This window comes from Myodes glareolus, chromosome 26, assembly GCF_982192425.1.
Source record: "Myodes glareolus chromosome 26, mMyoGla1.1, whole genome shotgun sequence".
NCBI lineage: Eukaryota > Metazoa > Chordata > Mammalia > Rodentia > Cricetidae > Myodes > Myodes glareolus.
Genome location: NC_142051.1, coordinates 15666978 through 15688252, shown reverse-complemented (window position 1 = coordinate 15688252; position 21275 = coordinate 15666978). Strand labels below are relative to the sequence as shown.

Below are 21275 nucleotides of genomic sequence, written 5' to 3'. Positions count from 1 at the left end.
AAGGGGTGGGGAACAAAGACAGCTAAAAAGAACACTTGACCTGTATGCAGGCAATTATAAGATAAGAGAAATGACAGAGATTATTGATTGATGATTGATTGATTGATTGATTGATCGATTTTCAACACTATATTAAATTTTATTGTGAATGGGTCATTTATAAGGAACAGAGGAACCAACAATGGTTAGGAAGGGATTGATTATTCATGGAAAAATATTACTCTCTAATAGGATTAAGGCAAAGTAAAATTATCTGATATGATTTGCCACAGTTCTCGTTTAGAGATGTGTCAAATATGATCTCTAAAATCATCTCATCTTCCTGAGTTCAAATGCTTCTGATAATTATCTTAAATTAATTTTTTGCCAGACTCTCTTAGTAATAGCTACATAATATACATTTTGTCATGAAATGTACTAAAAAAAACTTTCTGACTCTCAAATGCACAGTTCAACCCATTCCTACACTTTTGATGAATCCATAGCAAATAAAAAGCTATAATTAAGAATTTTTCTTAAGCCATTAATTATATTTATGAAGCATCAAGTGTTGTTATTTGTGTCCAGCCTCCTTACATAGCATTGCAATGAGAACGGAATGATTTTTTATTATGACATTGTATAGGTAAATTGCTGTAATGGAAGGTTACATGTGCTCTAAAACAATAACATAGAACTTGCCAAATTTCTGAAATGTGCCATATTGTTGACTTTCCTTAAAATACAAAAAAGAAGCATATATTTATGTCTATAAAATTAGACAAGCATGACATTTTCAAATGTGTGACTTATTTAGCTCCTCTCAAATGTGAATGCAGAGTGGGTGGAATGGTGGCAAATAGGCAAATTCTTTTTTCCAAGAAAAAAGGAATGTGTGGGCAACCTTGACTCCATTCAGTCTGTTTTTGACAGAGGAAATTTATTACTGAGAAGCATTCGTTCTTAAACTTGAGTACATAATAGAAGGAACACCACTTATCATCTCAATTAGACCTCCAGATATGCTTGCAGGCTTATTAAAAAGCATAAGCATATTGACGAAACATACGTATAGATGCACAGAGGCCAGATGTTAGAAATCACAAACAGCTGTATCAGTAAAAGCGCAGGCATGGTGGACCCACAGACGAGTCGTCCAGGTGTGAAGTCAAAGGATTCTCTAGCTGTGGTCTGGTAACGGAGGCAGGAAATAGCGAATTGGATCGTCATGCTCTGAGCATCATGCATTCATGTCAACAGTGGACATAAACAGCTATCTTCTTCTAACCTGTTAGTATAGAATCTCTAGGGATGGGGGAGATATAGATGGACAGTTGACTCTGACACCCACCATCTCCAAAGCAGACCTGTAGCTCAAATTATTCCTTTTATGAACGAAGTAGCCTTACAACCCCCTTATTCACAGTGGTGGAATCTTGGTACTAATCAGCGATAATAATTCATTTCTTCCACATACTGCATACTTACTGGTCCTAAATCCACCATAGGACACAAAGTAATGTTTTAAGTCCCTAGTGTCACTGATGAGCAAACCAGGATTCAGGAAAGATAAAGTGACTTGATTCACAGCCACCAATGGGTGGGTATGCATAGGAAGAATTGGATTTCGGAGTCAAGTCCATCTGGGTTGAAAGCCTAAGTTCACTACTATGGCTCTGCTTGATTCCATAAAGGAGTCAACTGTGGTTTCATTTATACCTATCACTCATTCTGTGAACTTCCATTTCTAGCCACACATAGGTCCAGGAGCACATGAGGTATGCCTGTGTTTATCAGACAGACTCCACCCAGGCAGGACTGATAAGTGTTTACTACTCTATATCCATGTGCTAAGGACACACCTATTCGCACTTAGTACCTTGTACTGGACATGATTTTACACACGTCTCCTGAAAATCTCCAAGCTTCTAGGAACATAGGCAGTTGTGTTCCATGTCTACAGCTACACAGATTTATTTCCAGGATGCGTTAGGAATGTTAACGCCTTTAAAAGAAGAAATGGAAATGCTTTCATTACTTACTATAAAATACCATACAGAACACTGTCTATGGGGGCCATCATTTTAAAATTAGAACACACCCTAATCTGAACACAATGTTTTCTGTTACTTGTGAGATTTTAAAAATGAAAATTATAACCACGGAATGTTCCAAATGGCTTTGTTTTGCTTCCTCTCGCTTCTGTATTCCTTGGGTCTCACTACTGCCATTTTATACTCCCCATACAATAATTCAGCTTTTATAGCTCCTCTTATTCAATATTCCTTTCTCTTTTCCTCCCTCAAATCATCAAATTATTTTAATGCATCCCAAAGCCCCAACACAATCTCAAAAGAAAAAAAATGAAGGCAAAGTCTTAACTTGTCATTGCTCTGCTAGGCTCTAAGGATAAGACTTTTTAAACAAGGTGAATTGTCATAGAAAAAAATGCAAATATTGTATTTGAGGATTTAATCTGTACCGAGACGCTTTTCGCATACTTCCAGAAGTATGGGGAAAGAGCTCAGAAAGGAGGATAGGTGGATTTGAAAGAAACCACCACTGAAGGCTCGCATGCCTGGGATTCAGGAGACCAGGGTTCTGGACCTTATAGCCAGTGTCCTATAAGCGCTTTGGCTGCTTTCAGTTTCACTGTGGACCAAAGAAGCTAAACCAAATGAGCCTTACTCTAGGGCTGCTCAACAACATCACTACTAGAGTCAAGGACTGACTGTTCCTTTGTGGGTGGGGAGGGCAGCCTTTTCCATATGCTGCAGAGTGTTTACCCACAACCTAGCCTGGAACCACTCCATACACCTGACCCTGGTCCCATTACCCCCCTTCAAAGTTTTTCCAGACATAGTTGAATATCCTCTGAGGGACAAAACCCCTATTCAGCCACTGAAAAACAGTGATTTCTAGCTAAAATCCATGATGAGGGCCTTATTTTATCTTTTCCCATACTTTCTTTCAATCAGCTTGCTATCTTGAGTATTTTAAGTGCCATATTTCCACTAGGCATTTTCCAGATTCTGATTTTTCTGAATTAACGTTGTAGAAATCAGCTTACATGGAAGCCACAGATAAACAGGTTAAAAGCCGGAGGTGAAAGAGATTACTGATTATCAAATATGTGGCAAAGGCTCCTCACGGAACTGGGCAACAGAGAAGGACTTTAGACCAGATCTTGTTTACACTTATGTGTTCATAAAGTGACCTGTCAAGAACAATTGAGGGTGACCATGTCCTGGCTCCTATTTTCACAGTAGGCTGTCTCCAAATTGAAAATATAAGCAAGATGGAGAGACAGAGAGAGAAAGAGAGAGAGAGAATAAAGAGAGAAAGAGAATAAAGAGAGAGAAGATAGATAGGTAGATAGATAGATAGATGATAGATAGATAGATGATAGATAGATAGTAGAGAGCGATGATAGATAGATAGATAGATAGATAGATAGATAGATAGATAGATAGATAGATATAGAAGATAGATAGATAGATAGATAGATAGATAGATAGATAGATAGATAGATAGATAGATAGATAGATAGATATAGAAGATAGATAGATAGATAGATAGATAGATAGATAGATAGATAGATAGATAGATAGATAGATAGATAGATAGATAGATAGATATAGAAGATAGATAGATAGATAGATAGATAGATAGATAGATAGATAGATAGATAGATAGATAGATAGATAGATAGATATAGAAGATAGATAGATAGATAGATAGATAGATAGATAGATAGATAGATAGATAGATAGATAGATAGATAGATAGATAGATAGATAGATAGATATAGAAGATAGATAGATAGATAGATAGATAGATAGATAAATAGATAGATAGATAGATAGATAGATAGATAGATAGATAGATAGATAGATAGATAGATAGATAGATATAGAAGATAGATAGATAGATAGATAGATAGATAGATAGATAGATAGATAGATAGATAGATAGATAGATAGATAGATATAGAAGATAGATAGATAGATAGATAGATAGATAGATAGATAGATAGATAGATAGATAGATAGATAGATAGATAGATAGATAGATATAGAAGATAGATAGATAGATAGATAGATAGATAGATAGATAGATAGATAGATAGATGATAGATAGATAGATAGATAGATAGATAGATAGATATAGAAGATAGATAGATAGATAGATAGATAGATAGATAGATAGATAGATAGATAGATAGATAGATAGATGCATATTACATTCCTATGAGAAGAGCTTAAACTGTAAAATATGTGCATCATCCCTTCTAGTAAGTGGATCCTAAAGATATAAATACATTTGTTTCTCTATTCATGCAAGTGCCATGTCTGAAACTTAAGAAATGCTACCCCATTTTAAATGATACTGACTCCTGTTTTAGTACTTCTGGGTTTAGCTGCATACAATAAGCTTACCAACTGTGTGCCATCTGCCTGTGTTGCCCTACTGTGTGTTTGTTTCTGCAGAATGGTGACCAAAAAAAAAAAGCCTGTGGAAGCTGCAAATAAACCGAAAGATAGGGATATTAGATTACTCCACGCAGGCTAAAGACAGCAGCCTCTCTCCCATTGCTCCAGGAAAGCGCAGGACAGTTATCTTACCGTAAACATTGTGAATGGAGGAAGCTTGGCTCTAATCATTGGCATCTGTTTTCCCCATGTGCAGTGATGTTTGTCATATAAATGTACTCGATCCATTGAAGTGAGTGTGCTTGCTTGCTTATTTGGATTTGAGACAGGTTCTTGATGTGTAACGCATCTCGGCCTTGGATGCTGCTACCTCAGCCTACTGAGTGCTGAGATCACAAGCACATATCACTGTTTTGGGGAAAAAAATCTAAGATTTCATTTACTCCTTGCGGGAGATGATGAATTCCTCCACATTATCACTCTCGGGTTATGAGAAAATGAGCATACAAAGCAGAAAGGTTTGCCTTAATTTCCCAGTAGTTCAATGTATGATGTGCACATCTAGTTATTTCTGATTTGTATATTATTTTTCCTTGAGGAGATCATCGTTCAGTCCATAAAAACATATCCTTAACACTGATGGTTTTGAAATCTTTCTCTTTTTCCTTTTTGTCTAGTTTTTTCCTTTTCTTATTAAGAATTTTTTAATACAATCTTTTCTCATTTTACATAGTTATCCCCATTTATACTTCTTCCTGCCCTCCTGCCCTTCTTCTTTCCCCCTCACCCACTCTTCAGAAAGGGTAAGGCTTCCCATGGGGAGTCACATCACTTCCAGGCAGAACCAAGGCCCTCTCCCTTATATCTAGGCTGAGCAAGGTATCCCTCCAAAGAGAATGTGTTCCTAGACTCCAGTTCAAGCAGTCGGGATAAATCATAGTCTCACTGCTAGTGGCCCCACAGACTGCCAAAGCCTACAACTGTCCCCCACTTTCAGTAAGCCTAGTTGGGTCTTATTCAGGTTCCCCCCACTATCAGTCCAGAGTTAGTGAGCTCCTCTAGATCAGGTCATCTGTTTCTGTGGGTATCCCCATCATGGTCTTGACCCCTTTGTTGATGTTATCGCTCCTCCTTCTCTTGGACTGGAGATTTAACTATTATTTTTATATATGGTGCCATCATTGAGCTTATATGCACCAAATGCATGCAGGAGCCTATTGAGGCCAGAAGAGATTGACAGATCCCATGGAACTAGAGTTATAGACAGTTGTTAGCTGTCATGTGTGCTGGGAATAAAACACAGGTCCTTTGCAAGAGCACCAAATACTCTTAACCACTGAGCTACCTCTCCTGTCCTAATTCCTTTACTCACCCCCCAAGCAGCCTCTAATTATGTCATATGTATCCCTAACGATGACTCTGCATTGTCAATTCTATTCTTAATTGCTTGCAAAGAAAATTTACAGCTTGCCAATAAGTACTCAGTTCATTAACTGGGAGGGCATTTTATTTTTCCTTTTAAATATATTTTTAAAAGTTTCATACATACATATAAAAATATATACAATGAAGTATGATTATGTTCAAGGAGATTAATCTTACTCTGATAGTTCGTTTTAGATTGGTGTATTTTAATTTAATTCTGATCCATTTTTATAAACATATTTTGTTAAACAGACTCTTTCTCGACATTATTCTGGGAATGCCTGAAAAATATTTTTAATGTTCTAAAATAAATTTTCAAATGTATTAATTTCATAATTTTAGATGAATTCATATATAAATAGATATATATGCACATATAGAGAGAGCCTAAATTATCCAGAAGATTTAAAGTATAGAAATGGCTAGAATTTTAAATAAATATGAAAAGACAAGGCAGACATTTCACGACTAGCTAGAGGGAATCAGATTAGAAAGGGCCAGGAAATCTTTTTTCTCCTAAACTCGTGTCTACTCAGTTGATGGATGCTCAAAATGAAACCAGGGAGTTCAGCCTCTTGAGGCATGCAGACACTTTGGGTGCTGTTTGCCTCCATAATTGCAGAAAGGCCTTGTCGCCTCTCCTTCCACACAAATTAGTTCATCAAGTTACACCCTGAGAACACCTGACAAACACCAGACTTCTAGCTGTAGGGATCGGTGGGCCAGCATCAAGTAAATGTGGGTAACATAAGGAACAAGAAAGAGATACTTCTGATTCTGGACAGGGTAGCTTTAGAACTAAGGTGGAGGGGGAATACTGGGGGCCTGAAGGGCACAGCAGGGGAAGATGGGAGTGGTCCATCAATATGTAGATACTATATAGAAACATGATGCTCTGTGAGCTCATTGGTGCCCCACCGTTCTACCTCATTCTTCCCAAAGCAATGTCTCATGTTGGGGAGACGGCTCAGTGGTTAGAAGCACTAGCTACTCTTCCAGAAGACCTGGGTTTAATTCTCAGCACCCACGTGTTGGTTCACAACCATCTGCAACTCCAGTTCCAGAAGATCCAGCACGTTTTCTGACCTCTTCGGGCACCAGCCATGCATGTGGCACACAGATGCACATTCAGACAAAACACCTGCATACACAAAACACAGAAAGATACTTTGATATTTTTTGTCTATATACATATTAAAATTTAAAGGGGAAAGCAAGAAAATTCTAACTGTTCAAATTATTCCTTACTGAATGTGCTACATGTTGTGTGATCAAGTATTTAACATATCCTCAAACTGGTGCATGACTAATAACATTTTTACCAAGGAAAAAATTGATTGCTTAGAGAATAGCTATCCTTTTATGAATAGTTTATGAGTCTTGCTTCCCTGCGATAAACAGGTACCGTTCTCTGTCTCTGTAGAGTTCATCGGCCCATATTTCGTAGCTCTTCTTTCCAAATGCCTTCCATTCCAAGAAACTCCTGTGTATTTCAAACTGTCATCCTGCATCTTCGTAGACTCGTTGACAAATTTCCTTTGGAATACATCCTTGAGGAACATAGTCATGTACACAAACACTCATGGTGTATGGACGGCCTAACTGGAAATACCAGTCACTCTCTGCACCTCCACCCTACCCCTTACTCCCCCTCTCCACCAGCCTCCACTCCATCCACTTCCCACACCCCCCACCTCTGCCCCACTTCTAGTTAGTGTTTCCTGCTAGGTCGGCGATCAATCTTGTTGGTTTGACCTTATACAGATATTATTTTATGTAACAAGCATACTCTTTAAAAAAAATCTCAATACCACAAAAAAAAAGAAATTATATCAGAGGCCAGGCTTACTTGACTGCTAATGTTTATTTTGATGTCTTCTAAGGCAGGGGAGAGGGTTTTCTGTCCATTGTCCAGGACACGAATATCTCACAGAAGCCCTTGCATCTCTTTTTGTAGATTATTTATAGGTTAAAAGAAAGGTTTCAGCTTTCCTTAAGACAAGACAAAGAGAAAAACCAGGAGATCCACCTATCACCCATTGCGTTACAGCCAGCACAGTCGGAGGCCAAGACAGCCCACAGCATGGTCCAGCCCGAGCATGCGCCAAAAGTGCTGAATGTTGTCGTGGACCCTCAAGGTCAATGCACTCCTGAGATTAGAACCACCACCTCCACCTCTGTCTGCCCTTCTCCCTTCAAAATGAAACCCATCGGACTTCAGGAGAGGTAAGAGCTTTGTCTGAGAGTCCACCTACAGGCTGGTTTTTGGTTTGTTTTGTTCTAAAGAGTCTCCTTCAACTACAAAGGGTGAAACTGGAAATGGCAGGCCATGGGATAGACTCATTCATCACCAGGAATGGGCACCAGGAAGTAGGTTTCTAGGCACCCAATGGAGTCTCTGTGCTTGGGAAAACCTTGCAGGTACGTATAGTTCTTTGAAGTTTGTGCAGACCCCAACAAGGTCCGTCTTCAACAATGGGATGTTTCCTAGAACCATTTATTATGTATTTATCAAGGGCCACTAGCCAAACAAAGGTATCTCACTTAATTAACCTCAAACATGATATAAAGGGGTTGTTAATAAGTGCAAGACTATTTCTTACAGATACTCATGTTGTTTGGAGTAATGTTGAAGAAGTCTGTGCCACAAATGAATTTGTCTAAAGTTTCCTTTCTGTAATTTTACTATGTTAAAGTTAAACGCTTCCTTTTTATTTAAACAGAAAAGGGGAGGTGATGTAGGTGCACCCTCTGTGTACTGTGATTACCATTAATGAATAAAGAAACTGCCTTGGCCTATTGGTAGGGCAGAACTTATGTAGGCAGGGAGGACTGGACTGAATACTGGGAGAAAGAGGACAGAGTCAGGGGATGCCATGGATCTGCTGCCGGAGACAGATGTGCTGAAACTTTGCTGGTAGGCCACGACCTCGTGGTGATATACCGATTAATAGAAATGGGTTAAATTAAGATATAAGAGTTAGCCAATAAAAAGCTAGAGCTAATGGGCCAAGCAGTGATTTAATAAATACAGTTTCTGTGTGATTATTTCAGTTCTGGGTGTCCAGCACAAACAAGCAGCCCTCTCTCCTACATAACCACAATAAGAATTATTTATCAAGATCTATATTTTTGCTACCCTTATCTGTCTTTGGGATGTATTTATTCATTTGATATGCTTCCATGTAAAGCAAGTCCCATGAAAGAAAACTTGAAGATACAATGTACATAATGAAGGGTAAATTTTTGTCTTCCTCCAAATATTATTAAACTCTTCACAGTGTTCTTAATAATTCTGTTATTTTTCCAGTGGTTGAAATTGGACATAGAGACTGAGGCGGGAGGATTACCCTAAGTTTTAGGCCACCCTGAGATATATAGTGAGTTCCAGGTCAGCTTGACTTACTGTATGAGTCTGCCTCAAAAAGAAAAGAAGATCTGAAATTATTTTAATGTATTGCTCATGAATGATCTAACAAGAGAAATTTGTTGTGGTGAGCTATAAAGCCCTTAGCCAACAAAGAGTTGGTTCCACTTTAGAGGAGAGAGCTCAATCAAATCATTCATCCTGTCTCCTCCCCCAAAGTGCTACTGCCTTCCTTACTGTTCTACCCCAGCCCCCAAGTGATAGTCTTGCCTTGGGAATAGCTAAATGACGTTCTCAGATTTGGTCTGGAAATCACCGTGAGAGAGACTTTTCCTCTGGAGGGTAACTTGGAGTCAAGAGAACTGGGCCAATATTCATTTATCCTTCACTTCTTTCTAAACTAGAAAGGGATGAACTAGGATTCTCAGCTTCTTTTTTTCCAGGCTCAGGCACTTACAGTGGCTTCCAAGGGAAGCCTTGAGGCAGAGATCCAACGCAAAGGGCAGAGCATCAGGAAGGGTCGTCCTGGGTATAGCAGGGTCAGGAAGGTACACTAAAGAAGATTTCAAGATCTTAATAAACAGGCTAATTTTAATTGTTGCCATGCACTGCTAATTCTAAGCAAGGTCAGCGTGACACTTTCCATGAGAGGAGCTATGGCCGCAGCAATCCTGCTCTTGTTTGAATCTCAAGCAGCGTAAGGTTAAAAATTCACTTGTTAGTTTAATTGAAGTGCATGTTTGAGAAAGGCGGATACTCAAGTGATACCTTATTCATCTTTGTGATCCACATGAAATGCTATTTAAAAACAAACAAACAAACAAAGAGCTAGGGCCTAATCTGTATTAAATGGATCCCATGTCCCCTGATCTCTAGTGACAAATGTCCCTGCATCCCTTACCCCCAGTGCCTTCCCCTCTCAAAGCAAAAGAAATCTGTTCTCACCAAGAGTCTCCAAGTCCTTCCTGACTTAAAAACTGACTTCATCAGTTTGTCTCCTCTCTTTTCAGCCAAACTTCCTTCCCTAATATTAACTAGTCATTTACCTTAAAAGTCAGTTTCCTTTTATATCAGAGATCCTCCCTTCCCTTGGGTCATTGCTTCTCTGACGCTTGTCTGTCCTTCCTTATCCTAAAGGAACAAAGGGTGGTCCCAGTCTCATCAATTTTCAGTCTCTCTCCTCTTCGTCACGTTTTTCTGATCAGTTGATGCTCAAGGGTCTAACGACCCAATATAAAACACTTGCTTCATTTTTCTTCCTATCCGGCCCTAAGAACTGCGCATTACTTAGCATCTCTCCTCTGCTTTATTAGACACTATTTGAACTGATTCTCAGTGACCACATTTGCCTTTCATTCATGCCTTTATCCAAGCCCGCCTCAAAGTTTCATTCTGTGTCTACCACTCTGCTTCCTGTGCCATGTAACTACAGCCATTTCTCACGCTGCCTTTTATTCTTAAAAAGACCTTGACACATACACTTTGCTTGGGTGGGGTATTGCTTAAGCACAAAAGAAGATTCTCAGAAATTGAACTCAAACCCTTCATTAAGTCATGTCTCTTTATGTATTCTGAATCCTAGGAACCTGGAAATATCCCCGACCGTCTTACTTCTTCCCCTCTCACGAAGTACCCAAGCCCTGTGAGGATCTGTCACCTGTCCCCTAGGACTTTTTCTTTCCAACTTCATTACCACCAAGAACTTGAGATTTCCCATTTCTCTTAATCAGTGTCATGCCCCTGCCTCAGGTTCTGTCCTTCTCCAATCCATCCCCAGATGTCTCAAGCAGTAGCATTTTAAAATACATTTGAATGTCTTTCTTCTTAAATTCCTTAGTAGTTCCACTTTTCTTTTTGGAAGAAATTGATCATTCCTCTGTATGGAATATGACACCCTCTCTGGCCTAACTTTTTGCCAGCCTCTGTCAGACTTCATTTCCTGCTAAGCACCCACACACATCCATTCTGCTACTATGGTGTTTTTCCAAACACTGTACCAAACTCTTTAAAGTCCATGAAATAGTACTTGCCTGGGCTCTGTCCTTCACTTCCCTATTTGCTGTTAGAAAGTACCACCATTGTAGTAAGAGTGAATCTGCGTCTACAAATCAAGGAAATGAGAAATGCATTTTATTTCTTTGTAACCCATACTAAACTTTTGTTCTAAGTCCCATTCTTTCATTTATGCCAGAAACTTGATCTCAGCCCCTTTTTCGTTGACTCAACCTCAGGTTCCCCTTGCTTGGCAATTTCATCTAGATTTTAAAGGGACCTTTTCAATATAAAATATGAGAGTCCCATCTGCCTTGAGCTATCCATCCAAACTGCCAATAGATAAACTGTCCACTGCATCCTGTATCCTCAGAGGTTTGCTTATGACTGTTGCTCCAGCTCGTTCCTTCTGTCTATTCATACAAGCCCCTCTGTTTTTATAGTGACTACCTCTCATTCCCTCCCTCCCCCTGCCTAGACTTTCTCCAACACACAATATATTCTCACTGCTGACTTCTATACCTCACGTGGAGCTATAGGAAACTCTATGCCAAGACCCCATCCCTCTAGCACCAGCCACTTTTTCTCTTGGTTCTACCAAGAGTCAAGGTCTCTCCCTGCTGAAGATCTCACACTTCTCCAGGGCTCAGCCAAAAAGACAGTGTCTTGTGAGAATTCATGCTCCCAAGTCATCCGGACTAGCGCTTCTCCCTCCCCTAAGTCCGTGGACTCTTTCTCTGGCTTTGTGAATAAAAGTCTCTACTCATGTTCATTTCGCGTATCCCTTTACCTGGCAGCCAGACATTCAGAGGAGCTCTTCCCCTGAGCACCTGACCTTTAGAACTCAGAAGACAGAACCCATACTGCCTTGCCTTCTGCTTGCACATTTCTTCCTACAAGCAATAAAACACCAAACAGCTTGGCAACGTGAAGACAAGGAAGGTTCAAAGGTGAAGGGAGGACTGGAAAAGAGGGAAGAAACTTCACCATCACTTCCTCTTGAATGACTCAGGGTCGTTCCTCAGGACGACTCCAAGCCTCACCCAGGTCGCCCAACACTAACCCAGGACCTTCTCTCCTGCTACCTTCTGCACTAATCCCAAAACTTACGTGCCCAGACTGCTTATAGAACTCATGTGTGTATTGTCAACTTTAGTTTAGTGGCCTGTGATGGCCAATAGACTCAGAACTTCTGGAGGACATATACGTATATTAATGGTTGTTTTATCTGTTACATGTAGAATGTAATCTCTAGAGGACAGGAGCTCCTAGAAATGAATGAATTTCATGAGTAATTCTCAGGTCAACTCCCAACAGGGAAACACTTTGCTTATCCTGCCAGCCCTTCCTTCCTCTTCTGTCTTCACTCCCATCTTTCTGCCATAAATCTCTGCCAGCATAGTGGATTGTGTTAAGAGTGACAAAATACAGTGCCTAGATTGTGTGTTACACAGTCATAAAAAAGTTTTCTGAAATTTCATCCTTAATCCTTAACGTTTTATGCTTATGTATTCTAATGGTACCTTTTAAAAAGCCTCACGTTTTATTTCCAGAGCTTGATCCTGATACAAAGTAATTATAATTGTTTATTGCATAAACATCTAGCTATAAAGTCATGAGATCACAAAGGGTGCTTTATTAATCAACAGTCCCAAAAGGCTCTTGGATTATGCTGTATAAATGTCTCATCCTTGGTATTAATAATACAATTTTAGTTAAAATTGTAAGTAAAATAAGATAGAAACTAAATGTACATGCTTTTATAAATAGGAAAATATGTAGTAAAATTATAAAGATTAAAAATCTATACAACGTAGGGGTTGTAGTAGTTCTTTTTCTCTAGTCCCAATTATCCACCCCTAAATCCTATTGATCCTTGCTTCTCCAGCTTTCTCACTATTGATACCCTCCTCACTCACCATGGACCTGGCTTGCATTACTTCATCTTTGAATCTTATCATTATAAAAAGGCTATTAGAATGAATATAGTTTATATATCATATATGCAATATTTTATTTCATCCCCCTTCTGTCTAGATCTCATTCTTTCCGTTTGTTAATTCATATCATATTCTCTTCAGACCTACCTTCCTAAAACAATAGTTGTTACTACTTGTTATCTTACTATGAGAAAATCCCCCAATCACCTACCGAAAAGGACATCCTTGCTGGATCCAAGAGATCCTAGACCATTTAATTCAGATTTTTCTCTCTCTCCAAATCTGTTTGCTACTGGCCCCGAAACAACACCCGATCCTACCCAGTCTCCTCCCTTTCCCGCCTTCTTCCGGACCCTGTGTTTCTGCTGGCGATTCAGTCTTAGTTATTTCTTGTTCCTATTCTCGTCATCATCTCCAGTCTCCACAGCACAACATAAAAGTTGCCTTCTCCTGTCAGCCATGCAGCCCATCCATACCCCTGGGGCTTTGTGACAACAGTGAACTCACAAAGGGACCACTTCCTAGGAGTGGTTTTTACTGAAGGAATCATTCAGAAGAGGGCTGAGCTTTGTTCTGGAGTGATGAACCCTGTCCCTCACCAGACTGTAAGGCTTGTAACCACTTCCTGTAGATCTAGGTTGCGTCCTCTCTGCCCTCCATGGTTCCTGTCATCCCAGTACATAGTAGACACTCGGAAAAATTATAGAGTTAATTAGTTTCCCTTTGCATCGGGACATCTCACATTTCTAAGGAAATTTCCCGAAGAGCAAGTAGACTAATGATCTAGTGCACAGCCAAGTCTCTGTCGTTTATGACTTAAGTAACTCAACAGATTAAGCCTTCTGTGATATAGCTCGCCCTAGCCACGAAACAATGTCTGTTCCTCCTTACTTCAAAGGGTACTGTAAAATTAACAACTCAGATGAAATGGCACGGTAACTTTGAGAAGGAAAAAGAAATCTAAAATTACTTTGTGTTTATCCTCTGGTTCTACCCCACAAGTCCGCATGTACCAGTTGCTTATATTTTTGAATTTAGGAAGTTGGATTTTTTTTCACAACACTGACACATATCCCCTGCAGGATAATATCATACACATTTGTTAACTGTCAATGAAATTTTGGGGCTTTTTTTCTTATCCTCCTTACAATATATTTATGTCTACGTAATTTCTAACTGTGCATTAAAAAGTGGGTCATTAAATATCAAATTATCAAACTATGAGTCAATAGTTGTCAAGCAGAAGAACTCACTTGTCACGGTGGGTCGGGGATGAGATGATTCAAGTGCTTTTTAAGTCCTACGCATCTAACTTTAGAGGGTTCGTCTGTAACGGGCAGACAAGCCTGGGTCTTGCTCCTATGACAGCTAACCAACAGAACAGTAACCACATCGCTGGGCAGCAAGAGGCCACGTTGGTTTTATTTTCCCCTCCTCTTTCTTCTCATGCCTGTCCTCCCCCAAACCCTCCCTTTAAGCCTCTCTAGGAAATTGCATGCAGTTTCAATTCCAAGTTTCCAGGAAGCAAGGGACCCTATACAGAGTCTAGAGAGCACATTTTCTCCCCAGTGGGAAGGCAAGAATCACACATCTGAAGGTCCTGGAGACTGCCCGCTTTGGGCTGCTGCATAACTAAAGGCCGGTTCTTAGTGCAGGAAATCAACAGACAAATCTGTGTGTTCACTTTATGTCTCCATTTTTACCTCTTGGTTTTCTATTGGGGTAAAACCTGAGCCAGGGGAGTTGGACAACTATAGAAGAAGCGCTCTCACTTGTCACTTAGCCTGTCTCTGATCAGTTAGTAGACCAGCAAGCCTATGTCGTTAGCAAACGCTTTCTTCTCTCAAGCTAAAGCTGCCACCGGGTAGAGGTACTCTGTAGCTTTTTGTAAGCACACTATAATGCGGTTTATTTGCCTTGCATAAGTGATGAGCCATCTTAGAATCATGTGTGTCTTAAAATTTCAACCAAGTTCATCCTGGAAGAGTCCTGGCATATCCATAATTATGTCTTCAATAACAGAAATAGTGAAAAAACGGCCGGCCTTACCAATAAAATGTTCTATGTTCTTCTCCCAAACTCAAGCCCAGCACTTTGGTTCTGTTATGATTTCCTCCTGGGAAGGACAAATGCCCTGGCTTCTGTCCCCTTCTCCCTCTGGTGGATATGTTTTGGTGCTTGAGGCTGGAGAGATGGCTCAGTGGTTAAGAGCACCGGTTTGCTCTTCCAGAGGTCCTGAGTTCAATTCCCAACAACCACGTGGTGACTCACAACCATCTGGAATGAGATCTGGTGCCCTCCTCTGGCCTGCAGGCATACATGGAGGCAGAATGTTGTATACATAATAAATAAATAAATCTTTTTTAAAAAAAAAAAAGGATTTTAACTTTGAAAGAATGAAATCCTTCCATTGAACTCCCTCCAGGAGATATGAATAAAGATCATGACTGAATAAATGTTGGGGCATAAATTATATTAAAATCTCCAGAAATCAAACCCTGTATTCTCTAAATAAACTTCCTGATGAAATCATAGTCCACTCCTGTGTTTCCCATCCAATGACGGTGGGATCTCAAATCAACTCTGATGTTGTAGGTGAGGTTTTATGAAGCTTAACTCGAGGCACAGATTCTTGTCCTTGTGATTTCTGGACAGGATGCTCTACAGAGCAGCCCTTTAGGAAAAAGGAGAAGTAGAACATAGACAGGGACAAGCGAAAGAGAACTGGCTCACACCCTCATTCTGACCCCACAGGGAGCCCAGGATCACCTACGGTAGCTCATGAACACTTCTCCCACCTTTAGGGAAATGAGCTAGGCACCCGTTCCCTCAGCCCACTAGCCACTGAAGGATACCTGAGGATACAACTTCCTAGTCACCCGCCGTCATCGGAGGGTGGTTCTCCAGAAAATGGCACCGGATGGCATTAACCATCAGTGTCCCTGGAGTGACGGGGAAGATAAGGGGACGCCAGCAGCATCGCTGTGTTTGCCAATGGCTGCCCTGCTCCTGACAGCGCAGCCAAGTGCATACTCCAGGCTTCTTTGATCTTTCCAGGTCGTTACGCATGTTCTGCATGGTCTCCTTCAAATAAACACCCTTTGTCCTCTTGGAGTGTATGCGCCATTGAACACAAGCTGCCAGCCTGACTCATTTGCTCCACCTGGCAATAGAGGAGGTCCTAGCACAACGCAGAGCAAAACACACGGAGAACCAAAGACCACAGGAAGACTCCCAAGTTCTTTATATGCAGTGTTCAGTTCATCCTCACAGAAGAAGAAACTAGTGCTTCAGGTGTTTGAGTTATTGGCAAAGCAATCTGTAGTAAGTTTCTGGGCTATGAGGGGGCAAATATAAGCAAGCATCATGACCCCAGACAAGCACCTTTTGGGAAAAGAAGCCAGATTTAATCCTATGCGCATAGAAAATAAATTGGAAACACTGTAGTGGGTAAACAGGTATATTACATATTGTCACGCTATTGTTTCTCTTATCAAAATTTCCACTATGTTTTCAGAGCCTTTTTCAGATTTTTTTTTAAACTAGGAAAATGTAATTTTTGTGAAGCAGACTCAAACCACGCAAGGTAGCTAGCCATTGTTTGCCTGGAAGCTTGCCATCTGTGCCAGCTTTCCTGTCTTATCTGGTCTTTCTCACTCTGGAGTCCAGATGCGCATCTGGCATAAAGGGCAGATGGTGGGGATGAAAGCGCAGGAGAGAGGCTGCAGTGAGAGGCAATTTGAGGCAACGATAAAGAAAACTCATGTCCAAAACTACGCTCAAAACCTGTTGGGTAAGCAAGGCAGGGCATGTCTCTACTTTGTCCAGATGGTCGGGGTTTGTGTGCTGTGAACAGAGGAGTGGAAAGGACACCAGAGAAGGTGTGTTGGTGCCCCTCCACCCAGCAGCTGTCATTGCTGTTGGGACAGGCAAATACTGGCAGCTGATCTACGCTCGGGACATTGACCCGCCCCAGGTCAGCCACTCTTAATGTAGTATCTCATAGGATCTTCCCAGCATCCCTTGAAGCATAGTAATGAGGGCATCCCTTGTCCTTTCTTGCAAGCGAGCTGAGCTGGAGAGACTAGCATGCTTAGTATCACAGAGAAATAAAAGTAGACTAGAAGTTTACATCTAGAGATTCGGACTACAAATTTGTTATTTGGACATCTATCCCATGCCCTCCTAAATGACACAGGTGATGGTATTTGAACTTTTGGTAGCTTTTCATATCATAACTTTCTGAAAGTTATTTGAAGGGGATACCCAGAAATGTGGGGAGCATTGGGAACACATGTAAGTTCTCGCTAACAATAAATCGCAAACTATTTTCCTATTTATTTGTCTGATAGACATAATGCATGATTGTGAGGTGAGAGTCAGGGCTCTGAAAGTTTGGAATCGATTTTTAAAAGCATTGCTGTGTTCCCTGTTAACATGCTATAAAAACTATAGGGACTAACTAAGAAAATGGTGAAGAAAATGTTGAGCTTTTAAGTCAAGGCAAATCATGAACAAGATGTAACAGATGTATTCAACATACATTGAATACAGATGTATTCAACCCAAGATATGACCGTGGCAACATATCCAAACCCAAGAAAATAGGCAGGAAGTTGAGGTTATAGGTACATGAGAGATAGAGAAGTAGAGGTAGATTTAGGGGGTGGGGTTGGTGAGCAAACCCAGGGTCTCATACATGTTCAGCAAATGCTCTACCACTTAGCTACAAACCCAGCCCAAACACGTATTTTATGAAAATCAAAAAATAAGTTTTGCTAAAGCCGCACCCATCCTTTACTGGCAAGCAGGATCCTCTCTTAAAGCAATGCCTGAAGTGCGTGAGCCTCTGTGGCCCGCAGGTTTGGGACTGGACTCTGCCAGACATCACTATGACTGTTCCCTTTCTCCTGTCTCCTTCCCTTTCCCACTGCTGGTACCCTGAAACCTTGCCAGGGTAGGTCCCAGTGAGCGCAGTTCCTGCTTGGGTTTGCTACCAGTCCACTCAGCTCACAAACTTGCCTTGATTAGAAAGGACTCTCAGCCCTCGCCCCACACCTGACCTCCATGTCCCGTCCGAGAACATGCTGGGATCCATTTCCACGCCCACCATGAAGGGGCCAAATCCCATCACCCTGGGACCTCCCTGGCCATTCAGAGTATGACCTATTTTCTTTTCTTTTTAAGAAAGAGAATTCAGTGTGCTTCCTACATACTGCATAAAGCTGAAGTTTCCTTAAGAGTTTCTTTTAATTACGTATGCGAATGGGAGGTGGCACATTTGGATGCCTGTGTTCATACCTTAGGAGGCCAGAGGTACTGGGTCCCCTAGAGGGGAAGTTTCAGGCAACAGAAGTCACCCAAGGCTGGGAACTGAACTCTGGTCCCCTGAAAGAACAACAAAGAACCACACGTGCTCTTAACGACTGAGCCACGTCTCCAGCCCAAGGCAGCCATTCTAGAATGTTCTTGTCATCCTGATGCTGAAGAGCAAATACAACGGTATCGTTTTTGACTCTCCTGTTCACTGGTTGCTTTACTCAACAACCCACCAAGGGCTTTGCTTTGGAGAGTGTTCTAGAAAGGGAGCCGCCCTTCTTTGCTAGGGGACCATACTCCAGATCTCCATGTACAGGTTGACAGAATTAGGCGAAGCAGCCTGTTTTGTAAGATCCGTTTTAATCAGGGCAGGCCCAGGCAATTCCCAGGGAAAGCCTGCCTTCCTATTTTTGAGAGACCAGCTCTGAGTCTTAGATACTGTGTCAGGTTTTGCCTTGCAGGCTCTCGCCCACGGTGCTGTCTGAAATGCGTCGCACCGCTGAGAATACAGTTGTGCATCTCACAGATGCCCTGAATATTGTGTTTCTTAGGAGGGAGGCACCACCATGCTTTCCTTATATTTCCCACGACCTCTGCTTAGCAAAATTCTAAAAAATGGCAGATCATCAAAGACAAGCTACTTGAGCAAAATTTAGCATAAAACTGATTTTTTTTTCCTTGTGAGTATACTTCAAATGAAAGTGCTGTTCCCATTCAGCAAGGTCTTGTAATCCTGGGTAGGGAAAGATGGGGGCGAGGAGGACTGTGTTCTCAGACCAGTGTCTGTTGGCCGCTAGGGCCAAACTCATCTGACTACTGAATAGAGAAACAGTGCCATCTAGTGGAAGACAGCGTATTGACTCATTTGTCACCTAACAGTGCAGAAAATTAAATTTTACTTTATTTATTTCTATTATTGAAAATAGTTTTTCCCCACACAATATATCATGACTATGGTTTCCTTTCCTTCTGCTCCTCCAAGTTTCTCTTCACCTCCCCTTCCATTCAGGTCCACTCCCTTTCCGTCTCTTGTGAAGGACCTGTAGGATAACACTTAATTAACTAATTAATTATGAGAGGGAACCACCAAAGATGCCATTGAGACCCATTACATGCTGGCCATCTTCTGTTTGGCATGAGGCCTCCCCTTAAAAGTGACGTGTTTCCCCAGTGAGATACCCTTGGAGAAAACTAATTTTTTATTGAAGTGATTATCAATTAGATATAGCTTCTGGGCTAGGGATGGGAGGGAGTGTGTCTGCCTCTGCTTTCAGCTCAAGGGAGGACCCTCTGGTAAAGACCCCTGTAAGCCCTGTGCCTGCTGCCACAGTCTCTGTGAATTTATATGTCTGTTGGCCATGCTGTATTTACCAGGCTTTGTTTTGTTGGTGTCCTCTCTCCTCTCTGGCTCTTATACTCTTTCTGCCTCGTCTCCCATGGGGATCCCTGAGCCCAGAGGGGAGGAATTGGACGGAGATGTGCCACTTAGGGCTCGGTGTACCAAGGTCTGTCACTTTGCATTTTGTCTGGCTGTATTCAATGAGTTCTTAAGCAGGAGATTTTTATCGCCTTGGTATGGTGATGGTGGCTCTTTCTACTCTCAGGATCCTATTGAAGAATCTAAATCAACTCCTTAAAACCACATTTTAGAGTACATCACTTCACCTCTAGGTATAGGCTCCGTATATCAATATCCACTCCCATCTCAGCAAGGTACTGGGGGCATAGTGATAGACCTAGTTCCTAGCGCAGCCAAAAATGATAGAGAACAGGCATCTGTGCCAAGCCACTTGTGGTAAAGTGAATTGGTTTTGGGGTAAATTTGGAAGAGTTTAAAAGTGTATAAGCATATAAAAAGGGAGGGAGACAGAGCTGAGGTTTTTAATTTGGGTTTTCTTGGGGAGGGGTTGGGATGTTTGGGGTTTTTATTATTGTTGTTTCATTGGTTTTTCTGTTCGTTTGTTTGTTTTGTGATTTGGACAAACTCAACTTAGGATATTTTGGAATCATATACCCAGAGATGTCCTCAGAATTATTACTTCCCCTGTCGTGAACATAAAATCTTTGAGAGCAGTGAAGGATTGAGAGATATCTTTGCTAAATACTATTTAAGAAGTGTTGATCTTAGGGGTTTCCCAGTGGCTTGGGGAAGCTTACATTTTCTAATTTTGAATTTAAGCTTGGTCTTCTGTTTGTGACCTGTAGGTGGCACACTGAAGCAACTGTATTCCTAGACGTGGAAATAAAGGTCCCTTTGTTACAGCTGTCTCAAGACTGGTTTTACACAGCATCTAGAGCAGAGGGTTCCCAACCTTCCGAATGTTGTGACCCTTTAATACAGTTCCTCCTGGTGTGGTGACCTCAGCCATAACATTATTTTTGTTATCATTTCACAACTGTAATTTTGCGATTGTTATAAATTGTAAAGTTTTTTCTTTTTTTTTTTTTTTTGAGGTAGGGGTTTGCCACAGGGTCAAGAGTCACAGGATAAGAATCTGCGGTTCTAGTGTTAATACTCATGAAACGTGGGGAGGGCGGCCTCAAGAAACCCTGCACACGCTGTAATTCCAGTCCTCCCTGGAATTACCATGTTTTATTTGGGGTGCCATCCAGTACTTTAACAACCTCAAGGTAGCTGTTTACACACAAAATCAAATTGTCTCACCTTGTGAAGAACTTCAAGATCCTAAGAACGCATCCAATAATGGCGACACAGCTTCCATGTGCTTCTCGTTTTCATCTGTTTCTCCAAAGTCGTTACTCCTCATAGAACACCGCATTGTATAATTTATTGAACTAGTCGGTAAGCTTCCTTGGGCT

At 41.0% G+C, this 21275-nt stretch overlaps 1 protein-coding gene across 6 annotated transcripts in view; it reads left to right on the top strand.

Moving 5' to 3' along the window:
* Positions 1-21275, top strand: part of Ptprr (protein tyrosine phosphatase receptor type R) — a 235498-nt gene that overhangs the window by 143717 nt on the left and 70506 nt on the right. For 5 of the 6 annotated variants that reach the window (XM_048418575.3, XM_085683133.2, XM_085683132.2 and 2 more), the window contains one exon: positions 7795-8063. In XM_048418575.3, the coding sequence (XP_048274532.2) occupies positions 7795-8063 (269 nt within the window). The remainder of the gene's footprint in view (positions 1-7794; positions 8064-21275) is intronic. The other variant, XM_085683131.2, reaches the window with a different exon arrangement.